The 15037-nt window shown below is 41.2% G+C and overlaps 1 protein-coding gene across 5 annotated transcripts in view; it reads right to left on the reverse strand.

Annotated features, from left to right (window-relative positions):
- The window catches only part of LOC124290909 (protein Aster-B-like), an 83398-nt gene that overhangs the window by 1897 nt on the left and 66464 nt on the right, over positions 1-15037 (reverse strand). For 4 of the 5 annotated variants that reach the window (XM_046727749.1, XM_046727751.1, XM_046727752.1 and 1 more), the window contains 12 exons: positions 13327-13430; positions 11074-11250; positions 10505-10654; positions 8853-9039; positions 8126-8269; positions 7239-7360; positions 6103-6295; positions 5136-5189; positions 4267-4437; positions 1728-1794; positions 556-669; positions 116-236 (listed from right to left, as the gene is read on the reverse strand). In XM_046727749.1, coding sequence (XP_046583705.1) covers positions 116-236; positions 556-669; positions 1728-1794; positions 4267-4437; positions 5136-5189; positions 6103-6295; positions 7239-7360; positions 8126-8269; positions 8853-9039; positions 10505-10654; positions 11074-11250; positions 13327-13430 — 1604 coding nt within the window. The remainder of the gene's footprint in view (positions 1-115; positions 237-555; positions 670-1727; positions 1795-4266; positions 4438-5135; positions 5190-6102; positions 6296-7238; positions 7361-8125; positions 8270-8852; positions 9040-10504; positions 10655-11073; positions 11251-13326; positions 13431-15037) is intronic. The other variant, XM_046727750.1, reaches the window with a different exon arrangement.

A 15037-nucleotide genomic window follows, 5' to 3' on the forward strand; every position in this document is an offset into this window, starting at 1 on the left:
TTCTATCAACTGTATGGAGGTAGACAACACGTCACTCCACTTGTCAATCTCCCTACCTGTTCTATCAACTGTATGGAGGTAGACAACACGTCACTCCACCTGTCAATCTCCCTACCTGTTCTATCAACTGTATGGAGGTAGACAACACGTCGCTCCACTTGTCAATCTCCCGGTTGTACATACTCTTCTGCTGCTTCAACAAGTTGGCCCACTGTTCCTGAGACCGGGGATATTCCCTGAAACACAGCATCACACCTTATACAAACCATAAGGCCGACATCAATCAGAAACAATTTCACATGATGTGATGCACCTATTACAGCTTCTGGAAGGTGTTGTTTTTATCATGTGATCTATACAAAGCATAATGTGACCTCTCCAACTTGTCATGTGATTTATTCACCATATGACATGATCTTTCCAGCATGTCATGTGCTCTACCTCAAATGGCATGTGATCTTTCCAACATGTCACATGATCATTCTAACATATTATGTGATCTAACAGACATGCCATGTGATGTTTTCAATATATATCATCCAAGGCCTGACTTACTCGATGTTGTCAAAGTCCCTGGCTGTGTGATGGAGGTACCTCTGCCTGACGATGTCCTCCAGGCACCACACCTTGAAGAACAGGATGGCGTTGAGTACGACCATTACCGCCAATCTGGAACAACAACACAGATACTGGTGCTCTAGCAGAGACTGAGTGATGCATCACCCTCCCTGTGTACATCCACGGTATATGCGGGTGTGCAATTAAGACTGGCGTACATGGTGTATACTATTTGTGCAATAAAGACTGGTGCACATGGTGTATACTATTTGTGAAATAAAGACTGGTGTACATGGTGTATACTATTTGTGAAATAAAGACTGGTGTACATGGTGTATACTATTTGTGAAATAAAGACTGGTGTACATGGTGTATACTATTTGTGAAATAAAGACTGAGAATGTTACATGGTGTATACTAGAAATAAAGACTGTACATGGTGTATACTATTTGTGAAATAAAGACTGGTGTACATGGTGTATACTATTTGTGAAATAAAGACTTGTGTACATGGTGTATACTATTTGTGAAATAAAGACTTGTGTACATGGTGTATACTATTTGTGAAATAAAGACTGGTGTACATGGTGTATACTATTTGTGAAATAAAGACTGGTGTACATGGTGTATACTATTTGTGAAATAAAGACTGTTGTACATGGTGTATACTATTTGTGAAATAAAGACTGGTGTACATGGTGTATACTATTTGTGAAATAAAGACTGGTGCACATGGTGTATACTATTTGTGAAATAAAGACTGGCGTACATGGTGTATACTATTTGTGAAATAAAGACTGGTGTACATGGTGTATACTATTTGTGAAATAAAGACTGTTGTACATGGTGTATACTATTTGTGAAATTAAGACTGTTTACATATTTGTTATTCACAAAGCAGTTTTTATCCTATAATTATAACTACAAACCTATTTAAATGTCAACAATATGTTGATCTTAAATAAATGAATGTCAACATTTGAGAAAACATTTGAGTAAAACATTGACAGTTTAGTCAATACCTTGCCAATGAAGTCTTGATAATGAATTCTGGTCCCTTCGATTTTACAGTACAGATCTGGGTTCTGAGTCGTTAATGCTCGGAGGTGTACAGACTGGGACACACAAATATGAATACTTAAAGCAGTAATTGCATTATTCATACTTACATGAAAAATATTAATCGCACAAAGGACTCAGCATTCACACTAAGTTTCATGTCTCGGGTTCCCATGTCTGAAATAAGGAGAAATATCTTTAGTGAGACAACTTCTGCAGTAATTGTCAGATGCCAATATGTATGCATTTTCACCTTAAGCCCTTTTGATATTCTTGTTGGTGTAGTAATATTTGGTAACCAAGACAACAGAGATTCGTCCGACAACAGACAGAAAACAATTCAACAGCTTTGACACATTTTAGAATATTCCTTCCATTATTTACTGTTCTAAGTAGTGTGACCAAGCTCTGTGATAGTTTCTGTATAAATATCAGCAAACGGTTTGGTGCCAAAGGAGGATCACTATTTCCCTTCAATAAAATAAAAACAAAATGGTACTTTCTTGTACTGACCCCCTCTCTGCAATGTAGTCTGTCTCACAGTCCCTGAACCACATTATTTTCCCCACTGCCTAGCCCTCTCTGCAATGTAGCTTGTCTTACAGTCCCTGAACCACATTATTTTCCCTATTGCTTAGCCCTCCCTGCAATGTAGTCTGTCTCACAGTCCCTGAACCACATTATTTTCCCCACTGCCTAGCCCTCCCTGCAATGTAGTCAGTCTCACAGTCCCTGAACCACATTATTTTCCCTATTGCTTAGCCCTACCTGCAATGTAGTCTGTCTCACAGTCCCTGAACCACATTATTTTCCCTATTGCTTAGCCCTCCCTGCAATGTAGTCTGTCTCACAGACCCTGAACCACATTATTTTCCCTATTGCTTAGCCCTCCCTGCAATGTAGTCTGTCTCACAGACCCTGAACCACATTATTTTCCCTATTGCTTAGCCCTCCCTGCAATGTAGTCTGTCTCACTGTCCCTGAACCACATTATTTTCCCCACTGCCTAGCCCTCTCTGCAATGTAGCTTGTCTCACAGTCCCTGAACCACATTATTTTCCCTATTGCTTAGCCCTCTCTGCAATGTAGTCTGTCTCACAGTCCCTGAACCACATTATTTTCCCCACTGCCTAGCCCTCCCTGCAATGTAGTCTGTCTCACAGACCCTGAACCACATTATTTTCCCTATTGCTTAGCCCTCCCTGCAATGTAGTCTGTCTCACAGTCCCACAACCACATTATTTTCCCCACTGCCTAGCCCTCCCTGCAATGTAGTCTGTCTCACAGTCCCAGAACCACATTATTTTCCCTATTGCTTAGCCCTCCCTGCAATGTAGTCTGTCTCACAGACCCTGAACCACATTATTTTCCCTATTGCTTAGCCCTCCCTGCAATGTAGTCAGTCTCACAGTCCCACAACCACATTATTTTCCCTATTGCTTAGCCCTGCTTGCAATGTAGTCTGTCTCACAGTCCCTGAACCACATTATTTTCCCTATTGCTTAGCCCTCCCTGCAATGTAGTCTGTCTCACAGTCCCTGAACCACAATATTTTCCCCACTGCCTAGCCCTCCCTGCAATGTAGTCTGTCTCACAGTCCCTGAACCACATTATTTTCCCTATTGCTTAGCCCTCCCTGCAATGTAGTCTGTCTCACAGTCCCTGAACCACATTATTTTCCCTATTGCTTAGCCCTCCCTGCAATGTAGTCTGTCTCACAGTCCCTGAACCACATTATTTTCCCCACTGCCTAGCCCTCCCTGCAATGTAGTCTGTCACACAGTCCCTGAACCACATTATATTCCCTATTGCTTGGCCCTCCCTGCAATGTAGTCTGTCTCACAGTCCCTGAACCACATTATTTTCCCCACTGCCTAGCCCTCCCTGCAATGTAGTCTGTCACACAGTCCCTGAACCACATTATATTCCCTATTGCTTGGCCCTCCCTGCAATGTAGTCTGTCTCACAGTCCCTGAACCACATTATTTTCCCCACTGCCTAGCCCTCTCTGCAATGTAGCTTGTCTCACAGTCCCTGAACCACATTATTTTCCCTATTGCTTAGCCCTCCCTGCAATGTAGTCTGTCTCACAGTCCCTGAACCACATTATTTTCCCTATTGCTTAGCCCTCCCTGCAATGTAGTCTGTCTCACAGACCCTGAACCACATTATTTTCCCTATTGCTTAGCCCTCCCTGCAATGTAGTCAGTCTCACAGTCCCTGAACCACATTATTTTCCCTATTGCTTAGCCCTCCCTGCAATGCAGTCTGTCTCACAGTCCCTGAACCACATTATTTTCCCTATTGCTTGGCCCTCCCTGCTATGTAGCTTGTCTCACAGTCCCTGAACCACATTATTTTCCCTATTGCTTGGCCCTCCCTGCTATGTAGCTTGTCTCACAGTCCCTGAACCACATTATTTTCCCTATTGCTTGGCCCTCCCTGCTACGTAGTCTGTCTCACAGTCTCTGAACCACATTATTTTCCTTATTGCTTGGCCCTCCCTGCTAAAGCCCTAAATGAAGCAAGTCTAGATGTCCTCAGGTTCAGGTTCCCATCTCACTGGGCTCCTTTTCAATATAAATGGTTTATTGGTTACTATCAAAATCATATATATTCAGAGACTAGGCGATAATCTGCACCACTCACGTTTCACTGGGGAGGGGGGAGCTGACATCTGTCTTTCCGGCTGCCGTGACGGTGTTACAACTTCTGAGATGCTCCCAATGATTTTCCTGCGTCTACGTAGTTTCTTCTTGGCTGGTTTCTGACTGCTGTTGACTGTCTCCTGTCTCTCAGCCTCTCGACGTAGGTGGGCAGCTACAACACAGTCCAGTCTCACTACACCTCACGAAACAGTCAATTATGGTTTTTGTTTCACGTCAGCAATATGCAGGCCATAACAAGTCTGATCTAAGTTGCTCAAATATCATTTTGTTTGTCTGCTTGACCAAATACGTTTCTGGCACTATAATCCTCCCAACTCAACATAGAATCACAAAAAGAAATGAATACTAAATACACATGCTGGCTTTTATCTGATGGCAAACTAACACTCAGAATGTAAACACATGGTCAAAATGAACAACTATGTTAATGGCTTGCAAATTGGATATTTCTTGTTAAGTGCACTTTGCAAGGCCTTTATTACTCCTAAGAAATATTCCTTATCATAGGAATGGTATGTTTGACTTTATACGTATCAGAACACAGCTATCTTAGCTCTCTAATAATCACAGTATTTCTAGGAATATTTCACATGGTGGGGTCTATAAGTACACACACATTATGTCTCTATTACATTGGTGGTGCTAACACTAAGTTGTTTCGGAGGAACATGGCACCCCTTTCAAAACACATGTTAACACTTTTGTCACACTTGAAAAGTTAGCTGCAAATACAATTAAATGTCAAAGTTCTAAATATCACTAAGGATCTTGAAGCCTTAGGTATGGCCTGTTACGATTGTACTGGAACAAGAGACTTTGTTCCTGTTGTCAGGATGTTTGTGTACTCACATAGTGCACGGAAGTAGTCCGTCAGTCCGCCTACAGCGCTCCGCTCGATCATGCCTGCAACACACAAGTCACAAACCATATGCTGGGGTTATATACCTGCATATACACAAGTCACAAATCATATGCTGGGGATTTATACCTGCATATACACAAGTCACAAATCATATGCTGGGGTTTTATACCTACATATACACGTCACAAATCATATGCTGGGGTTTTATACCTAAATGTACACAAGTCACAAATCATATGTTGGGGTTTTATACCTGCATATACACAAGTCACAAATCATATGTTGGGGTTTTATACCTACATATACACAAGTAACAAATCATATGTTGGGGTTTTATACCTACATATACACAAGTCACAAATCATATGTTGGGCTTTTATACTTTCATATACACAAGTCACAAATCATATGTTGGGGTTTTATACCTGCATATACACAAGTCACAAATCATATGCTGGGGTTTTATACCTACATATACACAAGTCACAAATCATATGCTGGGGTTTTATACCTTCATATACACAAGTCACAAATCATATGCTGGGGATTTATACCTTCATATGCACAAGTCACAAATCATATGCTGGGGTTTTATACCTACATATACACAAGTCACAATATGCCGATGACAGACTTAGATTACCACCATGTGTGACTCAACCTTGATAATGCCGATGACAGACTCACCCTTGATAATGCCGATGAGACTCACCCTTGATAATGCCGATGACAGACTCACCCTTGATAATGCCAATGACAGACTCACCCTTGAAAATGCCGATGACAGACTTACCCATGATAATACCAAGGACAGACTCACCCTTGATAATGCCGATGACAGACTCACCCTTGATAATGCCGATGACAGACTTACCCTTGATAATGTCGAAGACAGACTTACCTTTGTGATACCGATGACAGACTTAACCTTGATAATACCAATGACAGACTCACCCTTGATAATGCCGATGACAGACTTCTTGTACCTCACTTCACTGGAGACATGGATCCGACACTTGTTCTTAGAAACACGAGTCAGACAGTAGCGGTTGGCAACGAAGAAGGCATCAGCGTAGGGGATACCTCCATTCATGCAGTCGGTGTCGATGATGTACATGAGCCCATGTTGACTCTCCTTCATACACGTCTGTCAACACAAGGTCAATGTCACAACGCCTGGAGTGTCACAGTGGTGGACAACAGACATGGTTACCACTAACTCACTAACAATCTATCCCTAGCTACAGCTGTTGGTCAGGAGTCATTGCTAGCAGCATGTGACCTGCTGTTGACATGTGTTGCAATAAACGAATGTCTGTCCCCAGTAAAATATGGCCAGATATCATGGTATGAACCCTTGTATCACTGTTTTGATTTAACATTTTACAGTTTAGTCTCAGTTACCATCTCTTGACAACCACCGTCAGCCTTCAGTTTGGCCATTTCAAGCACCTGCTCAATATTACTTAACCCAAATGCAACAGATAAGTGTACCAGTTTATAAAAAAACTTAGAAATTGTTTGTATGCATTCAATTCTATTTTGTTTGAAATTGGAGGTAATACTAATTTGTCATTTAAGGACAGGATCCATACATCATGCTCTTAAAATCAATGACTCCTTGTCAATATTCACCAGAACTACACAGTAAACAATTAATTTGTCAAGGGAGAATAAAATTGTACTTGTAGAGCCTGTTCTACAGCAGAAGTGACAAAAAAAGGAAGTAACCAAGGCACTGTTTTCAGCTGGTCATTCTCAAAATACCGACACACACTTTCAATGCTAAATTTGGTACTTGTAATGAAGACATTGTCTAAATAGGGGTTTTTCTCAGCAATGTTCCTACGTCCTATGATTTCAAGGTGAGGGACACCTGAAATAGGCGTCACACATTGAACCCATGTACACCTAGTGAAATGTCTCAAGATTATCATCGAAATCTTAATGTTCTATGAAATACATAACTTTGAAATAATACTGAAAACATTGGATTGACCTTCACAAAAACGAAAGTGAATAGAAAATGTGTAGGATAACATTCGTCACAATGGAAGGGATATAGTCACTAAGTCTGAAGCTAACTGCACCTGTTTTTCTTCTGAGGGGGAAGTCTTTGGCCCTATGGAATGGTTAAGTGTAAGGGTGTAGCGGATGATTCGAGCCCGACTTCCGTTCTCATCAACTTCGCTCCAATCTGGCAGCTCCAACTCTACAAACACAATCCAAGGTCAAGGTCAGTATATGTCCAAGTCTTATTCAGTATACAGTGGATCATGATCACAACCAGTGCACGTATGATCCGAGTCATATTACAAACTAAGAACAGTTTAACACATCCTGGTCACATTACATCAAAAATCAAGTTCAAGGTCACAGACAGGTTATCGTGACACAAAACTGGTCAGGATAAATGTTGGAATGAGGTCAAGGCTACCTCTGATTGATAGTCGAGTCAAGTTTTGGGCAGAAGACAGATCAGTGTCAGCTCACAAGATGTGTAATTACTCTGTGATGTCATAGGCATCAACCAGTCAAAATGATGCTACCCTATACCACATTTTGGAGAAAAAAGATCACCAGTGATATCACATAGCTAAAGAAACAGAAATGCATATATTTTGATTTCTCCTAAATACAGCATAGACAATGTACTAGACAGAAATGGATATGAAGTTGAATGCTACCTGTTCAAGGCAATATTGAGATGATGATTGGAATTCTGAGCATGTGAAGCAACAGAACTTTCAGGCTGGGAACTGGCAGCAAAGTCATTCTGATTGGCAGCTAAGTCATTCTGATTGGTAGCTAAGTTATTTGATTCATACATCACTTTAGCTGTAGGTCTAGCAGTTACTAATTACCCTTGTAACACAAAGACACCCTTAGTATCTCACACAGAACAATAATTCCAATGTCAATATTTTTCTGAAAGTAGACATCAGATCACTGAGCATCGTTTTGTTGATCCACTTACCGAAAGTCTTCCGTGATGCAACAAACTGCCTAAAGAAAGCAGAGTCTGTGAACAGGTACTCGAAGGCTTGGTCCACGGACAGGTTGAACACCTCATCCAGGTAACACTTCTCCAGGTGTTCATGACCAGAACAAGTCACCTCACCTGGAAAATATAGCATCGTGTGAGTCAAACACCACCATGTACGTGAGTTGTCTTAGTTCAATAACATTATTTTAATTTTATCAATTTCGGTCATTTCTTTAAGGACCCAATTCTGAAGCCTGGTACATGTACATTTTACACCGAGACCCCTATAACTAACGGTTGCAAGTCCCCTGGAATAATAATCCAAGTAGTAAGTCCATTACATCAACTTAGACAAGACCGCCTCCGCCCGGAGAGCGGAAGGTCACGGGTTTGATCCCCGACAGCGTCATACCAAAACACGTTAAAATATGGTACGTCCCTGTCTGGCTCTCGGCATTAATGGGTACAACAAGGACTGGTCGGCTCAGAGTCAGTATAATGTGTCTGAGTGGGGTATTCATGCTTCACTGAGGCGTGGTATCTCAGTGGACTAGCTCTATAAAACCAGCCTAAGTCTGGGCTAGTACAAGCAGCTGCACATACACACACACACACACACGCATGCACGTCGTCATATGAGCGAAGTATTCTCGAGCACGACGTTAAACCCAATTTCACCTCACCTAACCTCACTTAGACCAAATTTAAACATACATACCTTCACTGTCTTCCGTTGTGTCCCCAAAATCAGTGGGAACCTCAGTACCACGAATACCGAGGGGAGAATCTAATGGCACTGGCGACTGGCAAAAGACTTCGTCCGACACGAGGACATCGGTGTCGTCGTTACTGATCAGCTGACCAAGCTCACCCTGCAAATGAATATCTGAGGAATCAGACAGCCCCTGAAACATCAGAGCCATCTTTAAAGAAACAACCAATAATGGTGACATTGCCAGCACCAGCATGCAGGAAGTGCTTGTGTATCTTGGAACAGTCGTAACACAGTGACACACACATAATCAAACAGGGAGAGCATGGGCAGCATGCATTTAGTGGATGGCCTCTTCCCTTCAACTACAGTTGTTTCTTCTCACATAAATAGGGGCGGTGGGGTAGCCTAGTGGTTAAAGCGTTGGCTCGTCACGCCGAAGACCCGGGTTCGAATCCCCACATGGGTACAATGTGTGAAGCCCATTTCTGGTGTCCCCCGCCGTGATGTTGCTGGAATATTGCTAAAAGCGGCGTAAAACCATACTCAGTCAGTCAGTCAGTCTCACATAAATAAACACATGTACGGCTTTTCATGAAGTTTTTGAATGGCATTTGGAAGAAAATTTATGATGAAGGAGCAAGAATATATCTTCTTTGAGTGGCATTTAGAAGCTGAACAATGAGGAGAGTTTTATGGATGTACAACTTCTTTATCATAAATGTGAGCGACGTCTTGGTCTAGCCAGTAACACCGTTATCAAGCAAGTTACGTACAATACTGTAGGCAAGGCAAGAATATACTCCAAACTGTCAGTTTTCCATATATTATAGAAGTTGAAAACCATTAATTTCCCCCTTGTCTCTTTACACAAAACAAAAAAGTTAAGGATCAGTATGTTGAGGGATATTTATTTTGAACTGAAGACTGAGCACACAAGTATATTCATGATCCTTAACTTATTTGTTCAGCATCAGAGGCCCAGATAAGCTGCGTATCCGGGTAAAATACGCATATAGAAAATTTCCAATTACGCATTAAAAAATAATTGTTGCGTACCAATTACGCATTTAAAATGTTAGATACGCAAAAAGTTTAAAACAAATGCGTACGGAATATATTTAGTTGTACTGTTAGTATAGGACTAGTGTTGTACTGTCAGTATAGGATGAGGGATTTTTTATGAAATCATTTCCATTATATTCAACTTGGTTTTGATTAGGTATGACATAAGGCAGAACATACCTGCTTAGTAAACTAACTCAATGACATAATACTTAGGTGAGTAAAATGACTGAAATACGCACATATTTGAAAGCAGTGGGTAACGGAAAATGAAATACCCACTCAACATTCATAATACCCACTCCAAAAAAATACAGTGGGTACAGTACCCACATGAGCTAAATCTTATCTGGAGCTCTGCAGTATATACTCAGTCAAAACTGAGCAAGAAGGGACAAGAAATGTCAAGAAGGGTCCAGAAGGGACAAGATGGGACAAGATGGGACTACATGGGACTAGAAGGGACAATATGGGACTAGATGGGACAAGATGGGACAAGATGGGACAATATGGGACTAGATGGGACAAGATCGGACTAGAAGGGACAAGATGGGACTAGATGGGACTAGAAGGGTATGCTGTGTGTACCGTACCTTGGGTGGCATGATCTCCTCCTTGCTGAGTCTCTCCCGGAGATCGTCCATGCCGGGCGGTGGCACATAGTCGTCATCGCTGGAGGTGAGACCCAGCTCCTCACCATAGCTGTAGTGTATCCACTGCCACAACTCCTTCGGACTCATCGGCTGTCGCAACAAACCACCACTTTACTGACATCAGCGACAACGTTTATAGGACGTTCTCAGCAATATTCCAGCAAAGTGAGAGAGGACACAGGTAACACATTTCTACTACTTGTGAACCTGTATTCAAAGGGCAGGAAAATCACCAGCAACTCATGACACACTGACTTTAAACTAGTGACGAAAACATGATAACATCAGGTTAATGAACCACAATATAAAATTTCAATTACATATTGCCACCAACCGAAGAGACTAAAGCACGATTCAGTGATAGTATCAGAGAAAAGCTTTCCAAATTTTAAAGTGTTGAAAATATATAAGCAATTGTTTTACCTCTGACATACCCAATTTTTCACTATATAAGGATATAAACAATTCATTCCAGACCTGAAGAGATAGCAAGGGGAAACAACTCCTACCTGGTCCAAGAGAGCATTTTGCCATATTCGGAACAGCATCATAAACGTTTTATCCCTGGCACCAAAGGAGGTAAAGAAATACTTTTCCCGCTCGGTTGTTATGGCGATTGCATTGGGGATGACTCTGGCTGTCTTCTCCTTTGTGACAGCTGTAATCTCCTTGCACTGTATGGTTAGCTGTGAAAGTGATGGGAGGAGTACAGACAAAATGGGTCACATCACATCAGTTATAGACAATATGCATTGAGTGAGTCAGTTTATTTTTACGCCGTACTCAGCAATATTCCAGCTATATGGCAGCGGTCTGTAAATTATTGAGTCTGGACCAGACAATCCAGTGATCAACAGCATGAGCATCGATATCTGCGCAATTGGGAACCGATGACATGTGTCAACCAGTCAGCGAGCCTGACCACCCGATCCCATTAGTCGCCTCTTACGACAAGCATGGGTTACTGAAGATTCATTTTAACCCAGACCTTCACGGGTAAAGATGCACTTGAAGATGAATTAAGACTCACTGATAACTGATAAAAATCAGTTTATTTGACTCTGTAAAACTAGTTTGATTTATCTGACATAACCGCAATAAAAATATAAGGAATACACAATGGCCAAACTTTTACATTGACAACCATGATTACGGGAAAAGATTTACAAAAAAAAGATTACTCCTCAAGAAAATAAGTGGAAGCTATGATGTTACATCATTGAGCATTTTCATATAAAAATATTTCATTGTGTTCTTCCCTCCTATTGAAGAGTGATTGAGAGTGCGAGTTGGGTTTTACACCGCTTTTAGCAATATTCCAGCAACATCACGACAAGGGACCCAGAAATGGGCTTCACACAATGTGCCCATGTGAGGAATAAAAAACCAGGTCATCAGCGTGACGAGTGACTGCCCTAACCACTAGGCTACCCTAGTAAGTACCCTTAGAACACAAGATAGCACGTATCCTGGATACAATGCTAAGTTAAAAACTACATACTTTCAGCTCAAAACAAACAGGAAATAGCAAGCAAAATAGAAATGATTATAGATTATTTACACCACTGTAATTTCCGCTCTTCTATACACTTCCTTCTACACTGCTCCATATTTACTTATAATGATGTATTATACACAAGACAATTCAGTGATGGTTTGACCCTTGTAAATGTTTCCAGGATTCACATTTTGTTTAACAGTCTTGTGTCCCACTAAGCGGACAACAACTACGCAAGCAACATAAGGGGGGCCTTTCATTTGGTCTGGTTAATCTACTAATGTCATTACACAAAAACTGGTTATACACAAATTGTATTCAAATGAATGGTTATTTCAGATAGATATATTGTAAACACTGTAACTAAAGTAACAAAATACTGGAATATATTGTTTCTGATGTCAAATACGTTTTAGACACAATGTATTCTTTACATTGTATCAAACTTCCTTGTGTTATAAAAAATAATTTCCACTGACTCACTGGTACATTGGCAGAAAAGGTGTGTCCAACTGATTGCTACTTCCAACATAGTTTGTTTCAAATTTCAAATTTATATTGCGATCCTTCATTCCTTCACATCAAACTGCCTTTTATTGTTTTGGTTTTTTGGGTTTTTTTCAAGAACACGTAAATTTTTATAAACTTTTCAAAAAATAATTTGTTAAGTACAACCCCATTACAATCCAGTGTTGGTTGGGGGGAAAGGGTATACCACAGTATTTTGCCTTTGGTTCGGTATACCGTAATGGAATGTAAAAATTTGGTAGAATTTCATATTTTATTGTTTTTAATGAGCATAACACACATATATACTTATGCATTATACAATAAAGTGTCGCTATTTTTTGCACCTCTGGTATCCAGAAATTCATTTATACAGACAATATTTAAGAAAAGCAAGTTTCCGCATAGGTGAACATAAACTGTCCTACTTTCTTAAAGTTTAGTTGGTAGTGAATATCACTTCCATGGAAAATTTAAACATGCTATAGTTTCATGATAGCCCACAAACACGACTAATGTCTGTCATGTAATACTGACTGAGTTTTTAGTTTTATGCCGCTTTTAGCAATATTCCAGCAATATCACAGCAGGGGACACCAGAAATGGGCTTCACACATTGTGCCCATGTGGGGAATCGAACCCGGGTCTTCGGCGTGACGAGCCAACGCTTTAACCACTAGGCTACCCCACCGCCCCCTGTCATGTAATACAGGAGGCATGTTTGCAAGAAAAGTTTGTAAAGACAAGTTTCACAAACCACAGTCTCCCATCTGAAGATGTTGGCGTAGAAGCAGATCCAGTTCTGTGTGATGTACATCCGTCCCTGCACCAGGATGTCCTTCTGCAGCGCACACGAGTAATCTGAAACACAATCACACCACGTCAAATGTCATCTTCTTAAAGTCATACCCATTGTACTGTATACATCTTATTTCAGTATGTCAGTAGTGTTCAGAGTTCCTGAATACATATAATTTTGATAGTAACAAATAATTCCTTTCACATTGAAAAGGAGCCCCGGTGAGATGGGAGATTCAGAACCTGGGGACATCTAGACTTGCTTTAGGGCTTTAACACTGCAGAAAGGGCTTGGCAGAAGCGAAAATAATGTGCTTCAGGTACTGTCAGACAGACTAAGTCTGCAGCTGGTTCTGCTTGTGTACGTTTTCAGTCTTATTCAGATCCAGGTTGTAGTATAATTGAAGCAATGAGAACTGGTTCAGAGCTGTAGCCCTCAAATGCTTGCACTCAATGAGGACTACCATCATTGGACTGACTGAGTTTGGTTTTACGCCACTTTTAGCAATATTCCAGCAACATCACGGCGGGGGACACCAGAAATGGGCTTCACATATTGTGCCCAAGTGGGGATTCGAACCCGGGCCTTGGCGTGACGATCGAACGCTTACCATCATTGGACTTGGTTGTCTGTTTAGTCTCTCTGATGGCAAGAGAGAAGTTTGGGCCGGAACACTTGTTAGAGACTGAGTGAATTTAGTTTCACGTGGCACTCAGCAATATTCCAGCTATATGGCGGCGGTCTATAAATAATCGAGTCTGGACCAGACAACCCTGTGATCAACAGCATGTTAGAGACTGCTCAAGGGAGTTCCTGTTCTCCTTCACAACACACAGGAAAGCCATGTGCTCTGAGCCTCACAAATTGGGGAAGTAGAGTAGGGATTTACATTGTTTTCAAGATTATTCCACTTACATTGCCGCTTTGTACTCTTGTCCACTAAGAAACAATGCCACAGTTTACAATAGATAAAGGACTGAAGTAATTGTTGGCGTTTATCTACTGATGGAAACAGTGCCTCACATGAGCAAATTCCATGATGCATGAATCACTATGGAGCTGCAGGATTTCTTTTGCTAGGTGGGGCGGTAGGGTAGCCTAGTAGTTAAAGTGTTGGCTCGTTACGCTGAAGATCTGGTTCGATTCCCCACATGGGTACAATGTGTGAAGCCCATTTCTGGTATCCCCCGCCGTGATATTGCTGGAATATTGCTAAAAGCGGCGTTAAGCCATACTCACTCACTCGTTTGTAAAGAAGAGCAATCTCTCTACAAGTGTATGCTTACTTTCAGTGATCCATCTATCATGTACAAATAATCTGTCAGGAAGACCCAATGATATTACCGTCCCATTTAACATTTGACTTTTTAGACATTGAAAAATTGCCCCAAATGTACTTATGTAACTCTCAATTTGATTGACAGTGTAATCACATGACATACTGATGTCCACTGGGAAATGAATCAGAGTTAGATTGGTAGAGTTGAGCCAGGTCACTCACTACTGTCAATAAAGTATACTGACAGTTAGCAAAGCAGGCTTGTGTTATCCAGTCAACTGGCAGGAGGACACCATGGTAACCAGTGGGCTAACACCAAGTACCATCTTTTAATAGTGAGTGAGTGAGTGAGTGAGTGAGTGAGTGAGTGAGTGAGTGAGTGAGTGAGTG

This window comes from Haliotis rubra, unplaced genomic scaffold, assembly GCF_003918875.1.
Source record: "Haliotis rubra isolate DU_JTF1 unplaced genomic scaffold, ASM391887v1 Scf478, whole genome shotgun sequence".
Taxonomy (NCBI): domain Eukaryota; kingdom Metazoa; phylum Mollusca; class Gastropoda; order Lepetellida; family Haliotidae; genus Haliotis; species Haliotis rubra.